Genomic DNA, 19988 nt, shown 5'->3' with positions numbered 1-19988 from the left:
CCGCTGCCTCCTGGGTTCAAGCAATTCTCCTGCCTCAACCTCCCAAGTAGCTGGGATTACAGGCAGTCGCCATCATACCCGGCTAATTTTTGTATATTTCTAGAGACGGGGTTTCACGATGTTGGCCAGGCTGGTCTTGAACTCCTGACCTCAGGTGATCCACCCACCTCAGCCTCCCAGAGTACTGGGATTACAGGCATGAACCACTGTGCCCAGCCAATAACTTTTAAATAATGATCAAGTCAAGTGCAGTGACATATACCTGTGGTCCCAGCTACTTGGGAGGCTGAAATGGGAGGATTGCTTGAGGCTGGGAGTTCAGGGCTGCGGTGAGCTGAGATCATGCCTGTGATCTCGGCCTGTGAATTGCCACTGCACTCTAGTCAGGGCAAAATAGCAAGACCCTGTCTCTAAAAAACAAAATAAATAATGGTCACATGTTGAAAATACCGTATTTTGGATATATTAAGATAAAATATATTGCTAAAATTAATTGCATCCTGTTTCTTTTTTAATGTGCTAATAGAAAATTTAAAATGACATTGTGTATTTCTGTGTAATATATACATAATTGTATTTCTCACATGTGACAGACCCTTGAAACAGAAAAGAGCCTGGAAACAGGCTAAACATACGTGGGATCTTGGAATGTGACAACAGTAGCCTTATCAACCAGTGCAAAATAGATAGAATATTCAAAAAATGATGATGGGACCATTGGCTTTCTGTATGGAGAAATACAATTGGACACTTGATTTATAGCACATACAAAAATCCAGATAGACTGAAGACCTAAAAATAGAAAACTTTAATATTTTTGGAAATCATAAGGACTACCTTTATGTCTTTGAAATTGGAAAGGACGTGGTTTCGGGTAGCCTTTGCTATGTAACAAACCAACCCAAAATGTAGTGGCTTCAAACTGCCACAGTTTGTTACTTCCTACGATGTGTGAGTTGGGCGGTGGTTCCTCTGCTGGTGTCAGCTGGGCTCCCTCAAGGGGCTGTATTCTGCTGGCAGGTTGGCTGTGCTCACTGGGCCACCTTGGCCTTGCTCTTCCCCCATGGCCTTTCATCACGTGGGCTTCTTCACAGCTTTGGGATCTTGGGGTACCAAGAGAATGAGAATGAGAATCTGCAAGGCCTTATATAAGTGTATGTGTATGTATATACATTTATTTTTCTTATATCTTAAATATACTAAGAGTTTTTTTGTTTTGTTTTGAGACAGAGTCTCACTCTGTCACCCAGGCTGGAGTGAAGTGGTGCGATCTTGGCTCACTGCAACCTTTGCCTCCTGGGTTCAAGTGATTCTCCTGCCTCAGCCTCCCGAGTAGCTGGGATTACAGGCACATACCATCATGCCCGGCTAATTTTTGTATTTTAGTAGGGGGTTTCACCATGTTGTCCAGGCTGGTCTCAAACTCCTGACCTCAAGTGATCCACCTGCCTAGGCCTCCCAAAGTGTTGAGATTAGAGGCATGAGCCACCGTACCTGGGCTTTTTTATTGTTTTTTAAAGAGATGGGGTCTCACTCTGTTGCCTGGGCTGGAGTGCAGTGTTTCAATCATAGTTCGTTGCAGCCTCAAACTCCTCGGCTCAAGCGATCCTCCCTTCTCAGCCTCCCAAGTAGTTGGGACTACAGGCACGTGCCAGCACGCCTGGAAAATTTTTTTTTTTTTTTTTTTTTTTGAGATGGAATCTCGCTCTGTCACCCAGGCTGGAGTGTGGTGGCACTATCTCAGCTCACTGCAAACTCCGCCTCCCAGGTTCACACCATTCTTCTGCCTCAGCCTCTCGAGTAGCTGGGACTACAGGTGCCTGCCACCGCACCCGGCTAGTTTTTTTTGTATTTTTAGTAGAGACGGGGTTTCACCATGGTCTCAATCTCCTGACCTCGTGATCCGCCCACCTCGGCCTCCCGAAGTACTGGGATTACAGGCGCGAGCCTCCGCGCCCGGCCCATAATTTTTGTATTTTATTATTTGTAGAGACAGGGTCTTGCTGTTTTGCCCAGGCTGGTCTCTAACTCCTGGTCTGAAGTGATCCACCTGCCTTGGCCTCCCAAAGTGCTGGGATTACAGGAGTGAGCCATTGTGCCTGGCCCCTGTAAGACCTCTTGACGCTGACACTCATAAATTGTACAGCATCGATTCTCCCTGTTGGTTGAAGCAAGTCACAGGGCTGGCTCTGATTCAGGGCCTGCGGAAATGAGTCTGCTTCCTTTTTTTTTCTTTTTTTTGAGACTGAGTCTCTGTCTTTTGCCCAAGGTGGAGTGCAGTGGCAGGATCTCGGGTCACTGCAACCTCTGCCTCCTGAGTTCAAGCGATTCTTCTGCCTCAGTCTCCCAGGTAGCTGGGATAACAGGCACATGCCACCACTCCCCGCTAATTTTTGTATTTTTGTAGAGATGTGGTTTCGCCATGTTGGTTGAACTGATCTCGAACTCCTGACCTCAAGTGATTCGCCTGCCTCGGCCTTCCAAAGTGCTGGGATTATAGGTGTGAGCCACCGTGCCTGGCCTATTCTATCTTCTGATGGGGGAATAGTGAAGTCACTTTGCAAAAAGACCTGCCAGAGGATAGACATGCCAGTTACAGACTTCCTAAGGCTCTAAAAGCACTGACCTTAAAGTCAAAGAGTGGCAAATCCAACTATTGTTGACCCTTGAACAATACGGGTTTGAACTGTGTGGGCCCACTTACATGGGTTTTTTTCAACCAAATTCAGGTTGAAAATGCCGTATTCACAGGTTGCAAATTTTTCTATATGGAGGGCTGACACAGACATGTGAGTTCCACAGGGCCGACCATGGGATTTGAGTATGCATGGACTTGGGTATACAAGGGGGTCCTGGAACCAATCCCCCAAGTATATTGAGGGATGACTTCCCATTCACATCAAAATTTCTGGCCAGACACAGTGACTCACACCTGTAATCCCAGCGTTTTGGGAGGCTGAGGTGGGAGGATTGCGTGAGGCCAAGAGTTCAAGTTCAGCTTGGGCAACACAGCAAAAATCTCATCTCTACAAAAAATGAAAAATAAAAAAAAAGCTGGGTGTGATGGTGCGTGCCTGTAGTCCCAGCTGCTCTGGAGGCTGAGGTGGGAGGTGGGAGATCACTTGAGCCCAGGAGTTCAAGGTTATGGTGAGCTGCGATCATGCCACTGGACTCCAGCTCTAGCCTGGGCGACAGTGTGAAACCCTGTCTCAAAATAACTAAATAACATCCAAACTTCTATTTCTGAACACATCCATTTGACAAAATGAAAAAGCAAGTTATAGACTGGGAGATGGTGTGAGTGTATGTGTGTGTGTGTGTATATATATATGTATTTTTTTAGACAGCGTCTTGCTCCATCACGCAGGGTGGAGTGCAATGGCGTAATCATGGCTCCTAGTGGCCTTAACCTCCTGGGCTGAAGTGATTCTCCTGCCCCAGGCTCCTGAGTAGCTGGGACTATAGGCACACACCACCACACATGGCTAATTTTTAAAACTTTTTTTTGTGGAGATGGGGTCTCGCTATGTTGCCCAGGCTGGTCTTGAACTCTTGACCTCAAGTGATCCTACTACCTCATCCTTCCCAAGTGCTGTGATTATAGCCAACCTGGAGGATGGTATTTAAAACTTACTCTAGTATACAGATGTGTAAAGAACTATAAATCCTAAGAAAAAGGCCAACAACCCAGTGGGAAAGTGAGCAAAAGACATAAGGCAGTTTACAAAACATAAAGAAATTTAGTTCATTTAATTAATGAACCAGTGAAAATTAAAAACAGTGGGATATGACTTTATACTCACAGACTATCTCAGCCAATGCAGGCTGCTGTAACAAAACACTGTAGACTGGATGACTTGAAAATGACAGAAATGTGTTTCTCACAGTTCTGGAGGCTGGAAGTACAAGGTGAAGATCCTGCAGGTTGGGTGTCTGGGGAGGGCCTGCTTCATAGACAGCTGTCTGTTCTCTGTAACCTCACGTGGCCGGAGGAGCAAAGGAGCTCTCCCAGGCCTCTTTCGTTTTCTTTTTTTTGAGACGGAGTCTCGCTCTGTCGCCCAGGCTGGAGTGCGGTGGCATGATCTCGGCTCACTGCAACCTCTGCGTCCTGGGTTCAAGCGATTCTCCTGCCTCAGCCTCCCGAGTGGCTGGGACTAACAGGCACCCACCACACCTAGATAATTGTTTATTTTTGTAGAGATGAGCGTTTTGCTGTATTGCCCAGACTGGTCTTAAACTCCTGGGCTCACGGGATCCTCTTGCCTCAGGCTCCCAAAGTGGTAGAATGACAGGCATGAACCATCATACCTGCCTTCTACTTGATTTTCTTAAAAGAAAATCTGAGGCAAACATGGCAAAATGTCACAATTCCTTAATTCTGGTGCTAGGTTTGCATTATTACTCAGTACTTTTCCGTGTGCTAAAATATTTCATTAAAAATACATGAGTATCTTGAGAGTGTCATAATTTTGGTCATGTAGGATGTTCTAAAAATAGCCATTTATACTTTAGCCAAGACTTGGAGTTTAACAAGATTTTCTGAACGTAATTTACACATCAGCCAACAAATAGGTCATCTTGGAATTGGTGGGTTATATTTGAGATTTCCAGGTGGAGTCAGTCATGAATTCTTTTTTTGGAGGATGCTCTTTAGAAATTGCCAGATGCAGGTCGGGTGTGATGGCTCATGCCTGTAATCCCAGCACTTTGGGAGGCCAAGTGGGCAGATCACCTGAGGTCAGGAGTTCAAGACCAGCCTGGCCAACATGGCGAAACCCTGTCTTTACTAAAAATACAAAAATTAGCGAGCGTGATGGCAGGCGCCTGTAGTTCCTGCTGCTCCCGAGGCTGAGCCAGGGGAATTGCTTGAGCACAGGAGACAGAGGTTGCAGTGAGCTGAGATTGCACCGCTGCACTCCATACTGGGCGACAGAGTGAGACTCCATCTCAGAAAAAAAAGAGAAAATGCCACATGCAGATTTTCATGTGTTACATAAATTCGAAAATGGCCATTCACTGCTTTTCCCTCCCTTGTTGCAGGAGATTTGCTCTGACCCATCTGAAGTCCATATGGCTCTGTATGATGAAGACCTCCTAAAAAATCCTTTCTATCTGGCTCTGCAAAAGTGGCGCCCCGACTTGTGCAGCAAAGTGGCCCAAATCCACGGCATCGTAAGTGCGCTGAGCCTCAGGGTTGCCCTGAGGCGTGAATGGTTCCAGACACGTGGTAGACTAAGACTCAGTTTGGAGGGAGTTCGTTATAAACCCAGCTTAACAAACTCCCAGCAGTGCGCTTGGTCTCTGAGTGAGCAGCGAGGGGCCCCCCATGAGCCGCTCCCTCCAGGAAGCCTCCTGGGATTGCAGTCCAGGCTGTAATACTTTCTCTGAACTCCCGGCCCCCGCCTGTGGCTAACTGTGCCCTTTCGTGGAGCACAACCAGTGACACTTGGTCTCATGCTGTGGTGGTCTCTTGTTTCTCTCTTGCCTATGGGGGCTTCTCCAGGGCTAAAAAGAATTGCTCCCTGGGGCCTCACGAGTCCTGGTCTGTCTGGGAGGTGAGTGCTCGCCCTCATAGAATAAGGGACCGAGTAAATGCATTCATAGACTGCTTCGAAAGGCGTTTCCAAAGGGAAAGCACCATGATGAAAGAACTTCTCTGGTAGAGGCCACAACCTCAGAAGCCTTCAGGGGCAGCCCGGTAACAGGAGTGAGAAGCAGGCAGGAGACGCTGTCACCTGTCACGGTGGGGGCATCTGCCTGGACAGAGGGCAGGCCCCGTGTTGTGGATCTTTCCAGTTCTCAGGTCAGTGAACTTGGTGGGCATTCTACTTAGACAGCACTGGGGGACACAGTGTCCCGGGTGCATTTGTGTCATCTGTGGCCTCTGCTTGAGGAGTCTTGTGTCATCTTTTTGTCTGTTGTCTCCTACTCTCTCAAATGGGCATATCCACTTCTCTTATCCCATGGGGCGACTCTACTCAGGTATGTGAGGTGTCTGAGGGTTTGAACTGAAGGAGAAGTCAGGTTAGCTGAGTGTGGCTTCAGGTTCTCAGCGGCCTCTCAGGGACACTGGAATTGACTTTCATTTATTTTTATTTTTATTTATTAATTTTTTTTGAGACAGAGTCTTGCTCTGTCGCCCAGGCTGGAGTTTGGTGGCATGATCTTGGCTCACAGCAACCTCCACCTCCCAGGTTCAAGTGATTCTCCTGCCTCGGCCTCCCAAGTAGCTGGGATTGCAGGTGTGTGCAACCACGCCTGGCTAATTTTTGTGTTTTTAGTAGAGATGGGGTTTCACCCATGTTGGCCAGGCTGGTCTCGAACTCCTGACCTCAGGTGATCCTCCCACCTCGGCTTCCCAAAGTGCTGGGATTACAGGCATGAGCCACAATGCCTGGGCTGGAATTGACATTCATTTTGCCCAGGCCAAGCTCTGCCATCAGAAACCGGGTTTCTTTTTTCTTTTTTTTTTTTTTGAGCCTGTTGCTCAGGCTAGAGTGCAGTGGCACGATCTCAACTCTGACTCTCTGCAATCTCTGCCTCCCGGGTTCAAGCGATTTGTCTCAGCCTCCTGAGTAGCTGGGATTACAGGCACAAGCCACCATGCCCGGCTAATTTTTTTTTTGAAACAGAGTCTTGCTCTGTCACCTAGGCTACATTGCAGTGGCGCAATCTCGGATTACTCCAATGTCCGCCTCCCGGGTTCAAGCAATTTTCCTGCCTCAGCCTCCTGAGTAGCTGGGACTACAGGCGTGCGCCACCACGCCCAACTAATTTTTGTATTTTTAGTGGAGACGGGGTTTCACCATATTGGCCAAGGTGGTCTTGATCTCTTGACCTCATGATCCACCTGCCTTGGCCTCCCAACATACTGGGATTACAGGCGTGAGCCACCACAGCCGGCCTAAGTTTTGTATTTTTAGTAGGGATTTGGTTTCACTATGTTGTCCTGGCTGGTCTCGAACTCCTGGCCTCAAGTGATCCACCCGCCTCCGTCTCCCAAAGAGAAGCTAGGTTTCTTGACATCTTTTCCAGTTTTTATGATTAGTTTTGTGATTCATATTTCTTCACCACAATCTTCTTACTTTAGATTTTAGAAGCCAAAAAGTTCATTATTTAAAAAATTAGAGAATATCGCTCTTTCCAAATAAAAATCTCATAAAATTCACCAAAGGCATTCATTGTCATCATTCATTGTCATCAGTTCATTCCACAGCAATTTTTAAAAGCTACTGTATGCAAGACACTTTGCTTGATGGTGGGGATTCACCAAGAAGCAGAAACACACATCACTACCTTTTTTTTTTGAGATAAGGTCTTGCTCTGTCCCCCAGGCTGGGCTAGAGTACAGTGATGTGAACATGGCTCACTGCAGCCTCAGACCTCTAGAATCAAGCAGTCCTTCTGCCTCAGCCTCCCAAGTAGCTGGGACTACAAGCTTGTGCCACCATGCCTGGCTGGTTTTTATTTTTTGTAGAGATGGGGTCTCACTATGTTGCCCAGGCTATTCTTGAACTCCTGGCCTCAAGTGATCCTCCTGCCTCGGCCTCCCAAAGTGCTGGGATTACAGGCGTGAGCTGCCATGCCTGGCCGTAGATCATCATCTTTACCCTCATGGAGCTTAAATTCTAGTGTGAGAGATGATCATTTACTGAGCAAGTGCATACTAATTACGATGGTGGTGAGTGCTGCAGAGGAAATGTACAGGACGCAGGGCAGGCATGGATCAGGGAGGGCCTGGCTATACTGCAGGACTATTTCCTCCCTTCCTATCTTCGTTGTATGATATTTAAACTACTGTCTAGACAAGTGCATATATTCATATATATCTTTAGCTTTTTAGAAGTGTCACGCTGTGGCATAGTTATTTCTGTGGAAGCTCTTTAGGGAAGCTCTCTTGCTCAGCATGGTGTTACTGAGCCCGGTGGCTGCCACTCCAAGCTTTTCTTTTTCTTTCTTTTCTTTTTTTTGAGACAGGGTCTCACTCTGATGCCCAGGCTGGAGTGCAGTGGCACAGTCAGGGCTTACTGCAGCCTCAACCTCCAGTGTAGTGGCTGTATCTCGGCTTGCTGCAACCTCCGCCTCCTGGGTTCAAGCGATTCTTCTACCTCAGCCTACCAAGTAGTTGGGATTACAGGCACCCACCACCATGCCTGGCTGATGTTTGTATTTTTAGCAGAGATGGGGTTTCACTATGTTGACCAGGCTTGTCTTGACCACAGCCACTGTGCCCAGCACAGCACAGGACTTTTGACTTGCTCCATTTCCAGCCTGGCAGTGTTCACCCCTCCTTGGGCAACATGGTGGTCCCCCACTCCTGGGAGGTCACCATACTGATGCCAAACTTAGTATGGAGATGCAATCAGCATAGCTCACGACATCCCAGGGCTCCTGGGCTCCAGCGATCCTCCTGCCTCAGCCTCCTGAGTAGCTGGGACTATAGGCCTGTGCCAACATGACGGGCAACCTCACTGATACAAATACACCAAACAAGGCTGAGGAAGACCAGAGGCTCACTGCTGCCCCCTGTAGACCCCAGCAGTTCCTGTGGATGCCCTGGATCTCAGGAGGAGCTGGAGTGAGGGTCTGGGGTTCTGTGGGGGAACCCTGGATGGTACAGCCTAAGAAGAATCTCCATTCTCCGGTGTCCCCGAAAGGAAGGCGACAAGGTAGAAAAGTTCATTCAAAATCCCTCGTTTGTTAAAGTGAGCTTGAGTGGAATCCCATGACTTGTAGCTGAAAAGCACTTAGTTGGCCAGGCATGGTGGCTCACACCTATAATCCCAGCACTTTGGGAGGCCAAGGCAGGAGGATTGCCTGAGGTCAGGAGTTCAAGGCCAGCCTGGGCAAGAAATTGAGACCCCTGTCTCTACAAAAATTACAAAAGTTAGGCCAATGCAGTGGCTCATGCCTGTAATCCCAGCACTTTGAGAGGCCGAGGCAGGCGGATCATTTGAGGTCAGGAGTTCAAGACCAGCCTGGCCAACATGGTGAAAACCCATATCTACTAAAAATACAAAAATTAGCTAGGTGTGGTGGTGCGCACTATTAATCCCAGCTGCTTGGATGGCTGAGGCATGAGAATCCATTGAACCCTGGAGGCAGAGGTTGCAGTGAGCCGAGATTGCACCACTGCACTCCAGCCCAGGCGACAGAGCAAGACTCTATCTCCAAAAAGAAAAAAAAACAAAAAAAAAACCTCCCGTGCTGATCAGTAGTGGGATTGCACCTCTCAATAGCCACTGCACTCCAGCCTGAGCAACATAGATGCCATCCTTTTTGTCACCTCTAAGGGATCTCTGTGGCCTCAGCAGTTGAATGCCAAATATCTTTCCATGAAGTTTGGGCATCGTACCAACTTTATTTCATTTTAATATTTTGGTAGAGATAGGGTCTCACTATGTTGCCCAGGCTGGTCGTGACCTTGTACCAAGTTTGACTGCCCTTGAGTCTGCCTTGGAGATCAGAGTCTTTTATCAGACTGCAAAAAATGTGAAATCACCGCTTAAAAACATGTGTCTTGACCGGGCACGGTAGCTCACGCCTGTAATCCCAGCACTTTGGGAGGCTGAGGCGGGCGGATCATGAGGTCTGGAGTTCCAGACCAGTCTGGCCAACACAGTGAAACCTGGTCTCTGCTAAAAATACAAAAAATTAGCCAGGCATGGTGGTGGGCGCTTGTAATCCCAGCTACTCGGGAGGCTGAGGCAGGAGGATCGCAGGAACCTGGGAGGCAGAGGTTGCAGTGAGCTAAGATCACGCCACTGCACTCCAGGCTGGGCAACAGAAGGAGACTCTGCCTCGAAAAACAAAAACAAACAAACAAAAACAAAACAAAACAAAAGAAAAACGTGTCTCCTGCAGAGTGAACTGCGCCATGCTTCTCCCTGCGTCCACGCTGCTGGGCCGCCTCTTCTCCGTGTGGCCCTGCAGCAGTGTGTGTGGGGCAGCTGAGCGCGCAGCTTGACTACTCCTTCCCTCCCCACCCCCACCCAGCCACACCTCGAGCCACCTTCCTTCCCAGGTGCTCCTTTTGTGGGGACGCCCCCGCATCTAGGCAGGTGTCTCCTTCCTGCCCTCCTCTGCTATCTGATTGGACAGTGGAAGTGCCTTCTCCTGTGCTCACCCAGATTTCAAATTTCAATCTCAGAGGCCCGTGACACCCCCACTGCTTCTAAAAGTCACCGCTGTGCTTACAGCTATCCGGCTAATTACACACCTGCGGCGTCGTCAGAGCAGGCTGGGCAGGTCTGTGTCCTTGGGGCTGCAGCGCAGGGTTGGAAGTCCTCCAGGTTTCCCAGGTGCACCAGGGGACCGGCCCCTTTGCCTATAAGTAAAACAAAAATTTCAAAGGAGATTAAACTTGGTCCTTTTATTGAGGTGTCTGATTTAACGGGGTAAGCAGGCTCCGGGGGCCTAGTCTGGGATCCCAGCGGCATGTCTTCTAAGCCCCAGGAACTGACTTTCATCCAAGCTAAGGGCGCTGAGACCCCTGCTCCAGTTCTCAGGATTTATTTAGTATAGATGCTGCCAACAAGCTGTGGCCATCCACTCCACGCCAGGCACCGTGCCAGGTTTCAGGGTTACACGATCAGTAGGGAACTTGGCATGCCTTCAGGGAATTCCAGAAACCGGCCATTTGCAGGCCAGAGGAATGAGTGTCAGGACGAAAGGCAGTGTGGGCAGTTGTGGAGTGCTTAATCCAGCCTGAGGAGGAAGCAGGAGGGCGCCCTGGAGTAGGTGCCACTCAGGCAGATTCTTGCTTTTTATTTGACTTTTCTTTCCTTCTTTCTTTCTTTTGAAATGGGGTCTTGCTCTGTCACCCATGCTGGAGTGTAGTGGCATGATCTTGGCTCACTGCAACCTCCACCTCCTGGGCTCAAGTGATCCTCCTGTCTTAGCCTCCTTAGCTGGGACTACAGGCATGCTCCACCATGCCTGGGTAATTTTTGTATTTTTTGTGGAGACGGGGTTTTGCCCTGTCGCCCAGGCTGGTCTCGAACTCCTGGACTCAAGTGATCCACCCGCCTCGGCCTCCCAAAGTGCTGTGATGACAGGCGTGCACCACGGCGCCTGTCTCCTTTGGGTTTTCCCCATAAAATGCAGCTCTTGCAGGACTTTCTTTCTCTGCCCACGCTGCCCCCGGGATGGAGTTTCGCTCTTGTAGCCCAGGCTGCAGTGCAATGGTGTGATCTTGGCTCACTGCAACCTCCGCCTCCCAGGTTCAAGCGATTCTCCTACTTCAGCCTCCTGAGTAACTGGGATTACAAGCGGCCGCCACCTCGCCTGGCTAATTTTTGTCGCCACCACGCCTGGCTAATTTCTGTATTTTTGGTTGTAGAGATGGGGTTTCGCCATGTTGGCCAGACTGGTCTCAAACTCCTGACCTCAGGTGATCCACCTGCCTCCGCCTCCCTAAGTGTTGGGATTACAGGCGTGAGCCACCGCACCTGGCCTTTCTTTAATTACTGTTATTTTAAAAATTCTTTATAAAGGGGCTAGAATAAACCATTTTTTGGTTAAGCCTTGACATTTCTAGGTCCCTACCTTCTGGTCTTCACGGTAACTCTGAACTTTGTCTATGCCGGTGACTCTGAAAAGTCTTTGCCGGCTGTAAAAACTCCACAGCTACTCCAGAAGTAGTCTGAAGCTCCCTAAGGGATAGCCTGGAGGCCGCTGGCCTAGCTGCCCACCCCCTCCTCCGGGCCTGACTCCTTCCCAGTCTCAGCAGGATTGCTGTGGGGGTGGGTGGAGCCTGAGAGCCCAGCGTTGGCTTCTGCTTGCTATGAAATGCTCTGGGCAGCAGGAGCCTCTCTCTTTCTTGGCACAGGAGGAACTAGACCTCTGTTTTGTGTCTGCCAGAAAACTGGATGGGGGAAGGGTTGGTCCTGAGGGCCCCCGATTTACCCAGCAAACATGCACTGGGCACCTGCCTCGTGTCCTGTAGTGTGCTTGGCAGTGGGGATGCCGTGAATGGGGCCAGGCGTGCGTTATGCAAGTAGGGGAGGCGGAGAAGGTGATGCGAACAAGCGGGCAGCATGTGGGCACAGTGGGACAGAGTTCTGTGAGGCCCCTTTGAAGTTCCTGCTTCCCGGAGACCAGATGAAGGCCCTCTAGCCACGGCACTTCCTTAAATGGGATGGTGTGAGTCCTTCATGTGCAACTGGAGGGGGCCATCTTCGACTTCAAGCATTAAACACCCGAGGACTGGTTCTTTAGATCCCATTGCCTGTGGCCCACTTTGGCCTCTAGGATCATCTTTCTTTTCTGCCAACTGCAGTGGTGAGGCCACATGGAAGCCTTGAGGTTGTTTCTTCTAGCCTAATATCTAAGGGCCTCGCTTTATTTTAATTTTTTATTAAAATTTCAGATTATTATGTTTAATTTCAAACAGATAAAGGTAGAAAGAATAATACAATGGACCAGGCACAGTGGCTCCTGACTGTCATCCCAGCACTTTGGGAGGCCAAGGTGGGCTCCCCATGGATGATGGTTTCCTTCTACTCTTTTTTTTTTTTTTTTTTTTTTTTTTTTTTTTGAGACGGAGTCTCACTTTGTGGTCCAGGCTGGAGTGCAGTGGCCGGATCTCAGCTCACTGCAAGCTCCGCCTCCCGGGTTTACGCCATTCTTCTGCCTCAGCCTCCCGAGTAGCTGGGACTACAGGCACCCGCCACCTCGCCCGGCTAGTTTTTTGTATTTTTTAGTAGAAACAGGGTTTCACCGTGTTAGCCAGGATGGTCTCGATCTCCTGACCTCGTGATCCGCCTGTCTCGGCCTCCCAAAGTGCTGGGATTACAGGCTTGAGCCACCGCGCCGGGCCCTACTCTTTTCTTTATGCTTTTTTTTTTGGAGACAGCTCTCTCACCCAGGCTGGAGTGAAGTGGCGTGATCTCAGCTCACTGCAACCTCTGCCTCCCAGGCCTAGGTGATCCTCCCACCTGAACCTCCCAAGTAGCTGGGACTATAGGCGTGCACCACCATGCCCAGCTAATTTTTTTGTTCCGTTTTTGTGTTTGTTTTTTGTTTCTTTAGTAGAGACAGGGTTTTATCATGTGGCCCAGGCTGGTCTCAAACTCCTAACCTCAAGTGATCTGCCTGCCTTAGCCGCCCAAAGTACTGGCATTACAGGCGTGTGCCACCGCGCCTTGCTAATTCTTGTATTTTTAGTAGAGCCAGGGGTTTTGCCATGTTGGCCAGACCAGTCTCAAACTCCTGACCTCAAGTGATCGACCTGCCTTGGCCTCTCAAAGTGCTACGATTACAGACATGAGCCACCGCGCCTGGCCGTGTTTCTTTTTTGAATGGTGGGAGAAGGTGTGATCTTTTAGCTTCCCTTTTCTGTACTTTGCAAGTGCTCCTGTCTTCATCTGGACTTGTCCCTGAGCCCCTGGGTCCTTGCAACTGCACTGTTGAGAATAGACAGGGAGCCTGGGGCCACTAGCTTGGGGGAGGACCCAGCAAGTGTGGGAAGGAGCCGTCAGCCTCCGTATCTGAAGGTGGAGAAGGATTTGTACTGTTCTGCTCCTCTGCCTGATTCCATCACAACAGCAGCAACAACAACAACAGCAGCAGCAGATCAACTCAGCTGGCAGCCACTGTGGCCGTGTTGGCAGGGGACCTCGGGCGTTCTGTCCGCCAGCAGGTCCCACTGTGTGTCCAGCTGGAGCGCCTTTGGGCACACCCTGTTCTGCTGAGGTGGTAAATGGCACGTCTGTCTAATGTTCCCCCGAATTGTTTTTTCTAGGTCTTAGTACCCTGCAAAGGAAGCCTGTCGAGCAGCATCCAGTCTACTTGTCAGTTTGAGTCCTACATTTTGATACCTGTGGAAGAACATTTTCAGACCTTAAATGGAAAGGTATTCATTTCTTGGTGGGTGGGCCAGGGTCACCTACTCCGTGTTTGGGACCAGAGGGGAGGGAAGAGAGTCCTGTTCTCAGCCTTTCACAGCTACTGGCAATGGTGGCATTTGACACACGCTGCAGCCCCGTGTGGGGGCTAGAGGGACCCTGCCTTTGTGGTGGAGGAAAGGGAGGTGGTGACAGTGAGCAGGACCCCAGCTGCTGCCTTGGAGGCCGGGAGGTGCCGAGCGTCTCTCCCTGAGCCCGTGATGGGGTGTCTGCCATGTGTTACTGGAACACCTCCTCCTTGCTGATGTCCGAGCCAGAGGAAGTTGCTTTATCCCAGTACCATGAAAAGCTTGTCAGTTTCTTGGCCCCAAATAGGACATCAGGGATGACTATTGTAGTTTTTAAAAGCTTTTTGTTTCGGCTGGGCATGGTGGCTCATGCCTGTAATCCTATCACTTTGGGAGGCCGAGGCAGGAGAATCACTTGAGGCCAGGAGTTTGAGACCAGCCTGGATAACACAGCGAGACCTCATCTCTGCCAAAAATAAAAATAAAAAAATCAGCCAGATGTGATGATGCGTGCTTATAGTCCCAGCTACTTGGGAGGCAGAGGTGGGAGAATTGCTTAAGCCCAGGAGTTTGAGCTTGCAGTAAGCCATGATTGTGCTACCCCCCTGTAGCCTGGGCAACAGAGCTAGACCCTGTCTGGGGAAAAAAAAAGAAAAAAAAAAAAAACACCCAAAAAACAATCTTTTGTTATGAAATAATTTCAAATGTTTTAGTAAAGTCAAAAAAACTCTTAAACATGCTTCCCCCCAAGCTGTTAACGTTCTTGCCACATTGGTTGTTTTTTTTTTGTTTTTGAGACGCAGTTTTGCTCTGTCGCCCAGGCTGGAGTGCAGTGGTGCCATCTCGGCTCACTGCAAGCTCCGCCTCCCGAGTTCACGCCATTCTCCTGCCTCAGCCTCCCGAGTAGCTGGGACTACAGGCACCCGCCACCTCACCCGGCTAGTTTTTTTGTATTTTTAGTAGAGACAGGGTTTCACCGTGTTAGCCAGGATGGTCTCGATCTCCTGACCTCGTGATCCGCCCGTCTCGGCCTCCCAAAGTGCTGGGATTACAGGCTTGAGCCACCGCGCCCGGCCACCACACATTGGTTGTTTTATCTCTCTCGACACATTATTATTTTGAATCTTTTTTTTTTTTCAAACAGAATCTCACTCTGTCACCAGGCTGGAGTGCAGTGGTGTGATCTCGACTCAGTGCACCCAACCTCTACCTCCCGGGTTCAAACGATTCTCCTGCCTCAGTCTCCTGAGTAGCTGGGACTACAGGCATGCGCCACCATGCCCAGCTAATTTTTGTGTTTTTAGTAGAGACGGGGTTTCACCGTGTTGGCCAGGATGGTCTTGATGTCTCGATCTCATGATCTGCCTGCCTCAGCCTCCCAAAGTGCTGGGATTACAGGCGTGTGCCACTGCTCCCAGCCTGAATCTTTTGAGACTAAGTTGCAGACACTGTGCCCTTAAGCCCAAGACAGTTCAGTGTATTTCCCAAGAACAGGCATTCTCTTATGTAACCACAATGCAGTGCTCGAACTCAGATAATATAGCTTTTTTTTTCTTCTTAGCTCTGGAATCACACAGTGCATTTTTTTTTTTTTTTTTTTTGGAGACAGAGTCTCACTCTGTCACCCAGGCTGGAGTGCAGTAGCTCAGTCTCAGCTCCTGACCTCAAATGATCCACCCACCTTGGTCTCCCAAAGTGCTTGGATTACAGGCATGAGCCACTGCACCCGGCCTGGATCCTTTTTAAATGTTGCAACAGAAAAAACATTGAGCTATTTCTCGAGTAGAAGAAATCCTGTGTTCTTTGTGAAAAGAAAAAGAAAGAAAGCTCTCCCTATCTAAGAGATGGAAGTAATCTGGTGCTGCAGTGTGGCCGGGGCTGAATCCCACCTGCTACTCCCTGCACGGCTCACTGTGGTCATGGCCGGGTGCTGGGGACAGACCAGCCGCGCAAAGCCCGACTCCTGTCCTCTTTGTAGATCTGGGTGTCCAAAAGAGAACAAATCAACTAAGCTGACTGACAGCTGGGATGAGGAGATCTGTGGCAGGAAAATAGCAAGCAGTGTGTCTTGTGAGCCACAGGGCAGAGAGCAGGTGCACTGACAACCCCGCGCTTCCTCTCCCCGTCACAGCGCCACGAGCCTCAGCTGCCGTGTCTGGACGCAGCTCCCGCCCCAGTGAGGACAGTGTGGCTGGGTTTCCCTGACCACGGGGATGCCGGGAAAAACAGGGCCATTCCTGAATGGGAATAAAGTCTCCCTCTCTCAGAATCTACCTGCTTCTGCTTTAAAAGCAAAAAAAAACAAAAAACAAAAAAAACACAACACATGCCCCATGGTTAACATCAACAGTGAAAAAAGCTATCAGGTGCCTTCCAACAGCTGACATCATGTGCGTTACAACAGGATACACAGAGGGAGGTAAAACACCCCTTTCAGGGCATTCCTATCAGAAACATGTGACTGTAAACCTCTCTAATTGTCAGGAATCTAATTGTCAAGAAACATCAGACAAATCCTCCCAAACACGTGGAGGGACAGTCTGCAATACACAACAAAGATGTCAATGTCGTGAAAGGCGAAGAAAGACCCGAGGCACTGTTCCAAATGAAGGAAACTAAAAAGATGAACAAATGCACCGTGTGGGCCCGGCGCAGTGGCTCACTCCTGTAATCCCAGCACTGCGGGAGGCCAAGGTGGGCGGATCACCTGAGGCCGGGAGTTTGAGACCAGCCTGGCCAACATGGCAAAACCACGTCTCTACTAAAAATATAAAAATTAGCTGGGTGTGGTGGTGGGTGCCTGTGGTGCCAGGTACTCAGGAGGCTGAGGCAGGAGAATTGCTTGACCCTGGGAGGCGGAGGTTACAGTGAGCCGAGATTGCGCCGCTACACTCCAGCCTGGGTGACGGAGTGAGACTCTGTCTCAAAAGTAAAAAAATAAAAATAATTCGGGTATCTTGCAGCCACAGTTACTAGGTCAACAAAGAGGAAACATTTTAGTATCAAAACAAAACAGGAGAGCATTTGTGCCGCAGCAAACCCACACTGGGGTGAAGGCCATAGGGTCTGGTTACGTGCTGCGTCGGGGGCCAGGCTGAGAGTGGGACATGGTTGCCCCGGCTGCTGGTGCAGTGATGGCTTTCTTGTTTGCAGGATGTCTTTATACAAGGGAACAGGATTAAATTAGGAGCTGGTTTTGCCTGTCTTCTCTCAGTGCCCGTTCTCTTTGAAGAAACTTTCTACAATGAAAAAGAAGAGAGTTTCAGCATCCTGTGTATAGCCCATCCTTTGGAAAAGAGAGAGAGTTCAGGTATTCTGGGAGAAAAAACCCTTTTCTCCTGTTTTAGAGAAATGTGTTTGTTGAACTTGTTCCTGACTTAACTGTCGAAAGGTTAAACAAGGCCGGGTATGGTGGCTCGCGCCTGTAATCCCTGCACTTTGGGAGGCCAAGGCGCGAGGATCACTTGAGGCCAGGAGTTCAAAACTAGCCTAGACAACATGGCGAGACCCCGTCTCTATAAAAAATTTTAAAAATCAAGCCAGCCACGGTGGCTCATGCCTGTAATCCCAGCACTTTGGGAGGCTGAGGCAGGCAGATTACTTGAGACCAGGAGTTCAAGATCAGCCTGGTCAACAGGGCGAAACCCCATCTCTACTAAAAATACAAAAATTATCTAGGTATGGTGGCGTGCCCCTGTAATCCCAGCTACTCGGGAGGCTGAGGCAGGAGAATTGCTTGAACCCAGAAGGCGGAGATTACAGTGAGCTGAGATCATGCCGCTGCACTCTATCCTGGGTGACAGAGTGAGACTGTCTCAAAAATAAAAAATAGGCTGGGCGCAGTGGCTCACGCCTGTAATCCTAGCACTTTGGGAGGCTGAGGTGGGTGGATTACCTGAGGTCAAGAGTTCAAGACCAGCCTGGCCAACATGGTGAAACCCCATCTCTACTAAAATACAAAACAATTAGGTGCAGTGGTGCACTCCTGTAATCCCAGCTACTCGGAAGGCTGAGGCAGGAGAATCACTTGAACCCAGGACAGGGAGGTTGCTGTGAGCCAAGATCATACAACTGCACTCCAGCCTGGGCTACAGAGTGAGAATTCGCCTCAAAAAAAAATAAATAAATAAAAATTAGCTGAGCATGGTGGTGCATGCCTGTAGTCTCAGTTATTCAAGAGGCTGAGGTGGGAGGGTCACTAGAGCCTAGGAATTCAAGGCTGCACTGAGCCATGATCACACCACTGCACTCTAGTGTGGGCTACAGAGCAGGACCCTATCTCCAAAAACAATAAAATTATTATTATTATTTAATTATTTTTGAGACGGAGTCTTGCTCTGTTGCCAGGCTGGAGTGCAGTGACATAATCTCGGCTCACTGCAACCTCCAGCTCCTGGGTTCAAGTGGTTCTCCTGCCTCAGCCTCCTGAGTAGCTGGGATTACAGGCGTCCACCACCACACCCAGCTAATTTTTGTATTTTTAGTAGAGACAGGGTTTCACCATGTTGGCCAGGATGGTCTCGATCTCTTGACCTCGTGATCTGCCCGCCTCAGCCTCCCAAAGTGCTGGGATTACAGGCGGGAGCCACCGCGCCCGGCCAATAAATTATTTTTTTAAATAGGTTAAACATCCTGGAAAATATTCAAGAGCCGCATGGAGACCTATATCATCGTTTCCAGTGGTTCCTCCTAGAACTTAGTCACTGGGCTGAGGAGGTGTGGATCGGGGCTACTGTTGCACAGGTCGGGCATTGCACAATTCCAGGAGCCAGCATTCACGTAGACCTCAGCCTGCCTGTGATCAACCCGGGATGTGACTGTTGCCCCCATGAGTTGTGCAAAGTGGTAGCCCCAGCTTTGTCTCTGGGTCTCAGCTTCAGGGCTGGCTCTTATAGCGCCCAGCTCCAGCATTGTACCTCTTTGAGATTTTGTTATTTTTAATAAATAATAATTCTTCATTTGCCCCAGGAAATTGAGATAACAGTGTGCAGGATGCCCACTGAGGCTCTTCCTGTCAGGAATCGGGGTCTTGCCGATGGTCCCACATAGTTTGGTTTTGTCCCAGGAAGAGGCCTTGAGAGGACCAGGCTCTCTGGACTCCAGGGTGTCCTGTAACTGGGCTGTTCTTGTGCAGTGTCTTGGAATAAGGACATTTGCCCTCCTCCGCAGAGGGCCTAGACCCTCTAGGGTAGGATAGGACAGAGTCAGGAACCAGTAGAGGCTTCAGCAGGCCCGACCTGTTTCTTTTTCAGAAGAGCCTTTGGCACCGTCAGATCCCTTTTCCCTGAAAACCATTGAAGATGTGAGAGAGTTCTTGGGAAGACACTCCGAGCGATTTGACAGGAACATTGCCTCTTTCCACCGAACATTCCGAGAATGCGAGAGGAAGAGCCTCCGTCACCACATAGTCAGTAGCCGTGCTGCCCTTTGCCTGGCGTGCCCTGTCTCGGTTCAGTGCAGGGCACCCGGAACCCTCAGTTTTCTCTGGAACTGCCTGGTGCTGCCTTACTGTTTGAAGTCTTTTAAAAATGTTTCTCTCTAACTATAAAAGTAGTGTAGCCGGGCATGGTGGTGCAAGCCTGTCTTCCCAGCACTTTGGGAGGCCAAGATGGGAGGATCTCTTGAGGCTGGGAGTTTAAGACCAGCCTGGGCAACATAGAAAGACCCCATCGCTACAGAAAATACAAAAATTAGCCAGGTGTGGTGGCATGCACGTGTATTCCCAGCTACTTGGGAGGCGGAGGTGGGAGGATCACTTTAGCTCAGGCATTTGAGACTGCAGCGTGCTGTAGTCATACCACTGCACTCTACTTTGGGCAACAAAGTGAGACCCTTTCTCTTAAAAAAACAAAAACAAAAACAAAAACCAAGTGGCATAAGCCATGAGGAAGTATAAAAATGAGTATTATTATCCTCTTGTTAACCCCAAGGGGAAATTTCTCCTGCTTTTAATGCATACACACCTAAAAAAAAAAAAGTTGAGAAAAATCATGTAATTGACTTGATAAAGCTTGTGTTAACCCTTGAAACTCTGGGCGCTTTACCTGCTCTGGCTCCCGCGTCATGGCCTCGC

The 19988-nt window shown here is 49.4% G+C and overlaps 1 protein-coding gene across 31 annotated transcripts in view; it reads left to right on the top strand.

Moving 5' to 3' along the window:
- ANKRD27 (ankyrin repeat domain 27) overlaps window positions 1-19988 on the top strand; it is an 80256-nt gene that overhangs the window by 12178 nt on the left and 48090 nt on the right. For 23 of the 31 annotated variants that reach the window (XR_012427411.1, XR_012427409.1, XR_012427406.1 and 20 more), the window contains 4 exons: window positions 5041-5172; window positions 13745-13855; window positions 17069-17225; window positions 19168-19322. Coding sequence is in view for 15 of the 31 variants with exons in the window: in XM_074023054.1 (XP_073879155.1) it covers window positions 5071-5172; window positions 13745-13855; window positions 17069-17225; window positions 19168-19322 (525 nt within the window). In the remaining 16 variants the exon portion in view is untranslated. Of the gene's footprint in view, window positions 1-5040; window positions 5804-13744; window positions 13856-17068; window positions 17226-19167; window positions 19323-19988 lie in introns of all 31 variants that reach the window. The other 8 variants (XM_074023067.1, XM_074023061.1, XM_074023062.1 and 5 more) reach the window with 2 other exon arrangements.

The sequence above is a fragment of the Macaca fascicularis genome, chromosome 19, assembly GCF_037993035.2.
Source record: "Macaca fascicularis isolate 582-1 chromosome 19, T2T-MFA8v1.1".
Classification (NCBI taxonomy): domain Eukaryota; kingdom Metazoa; phylum Chordata; class Mammalia; order Primates; family Cercopithecidae; genus Macaca; species Macaca fascicularis.
The sequence above is the reverse complement of the archived record's forward strand: the minus strand, read 5'-3'. Positions and strand labels throughout refer to the sequence as shown.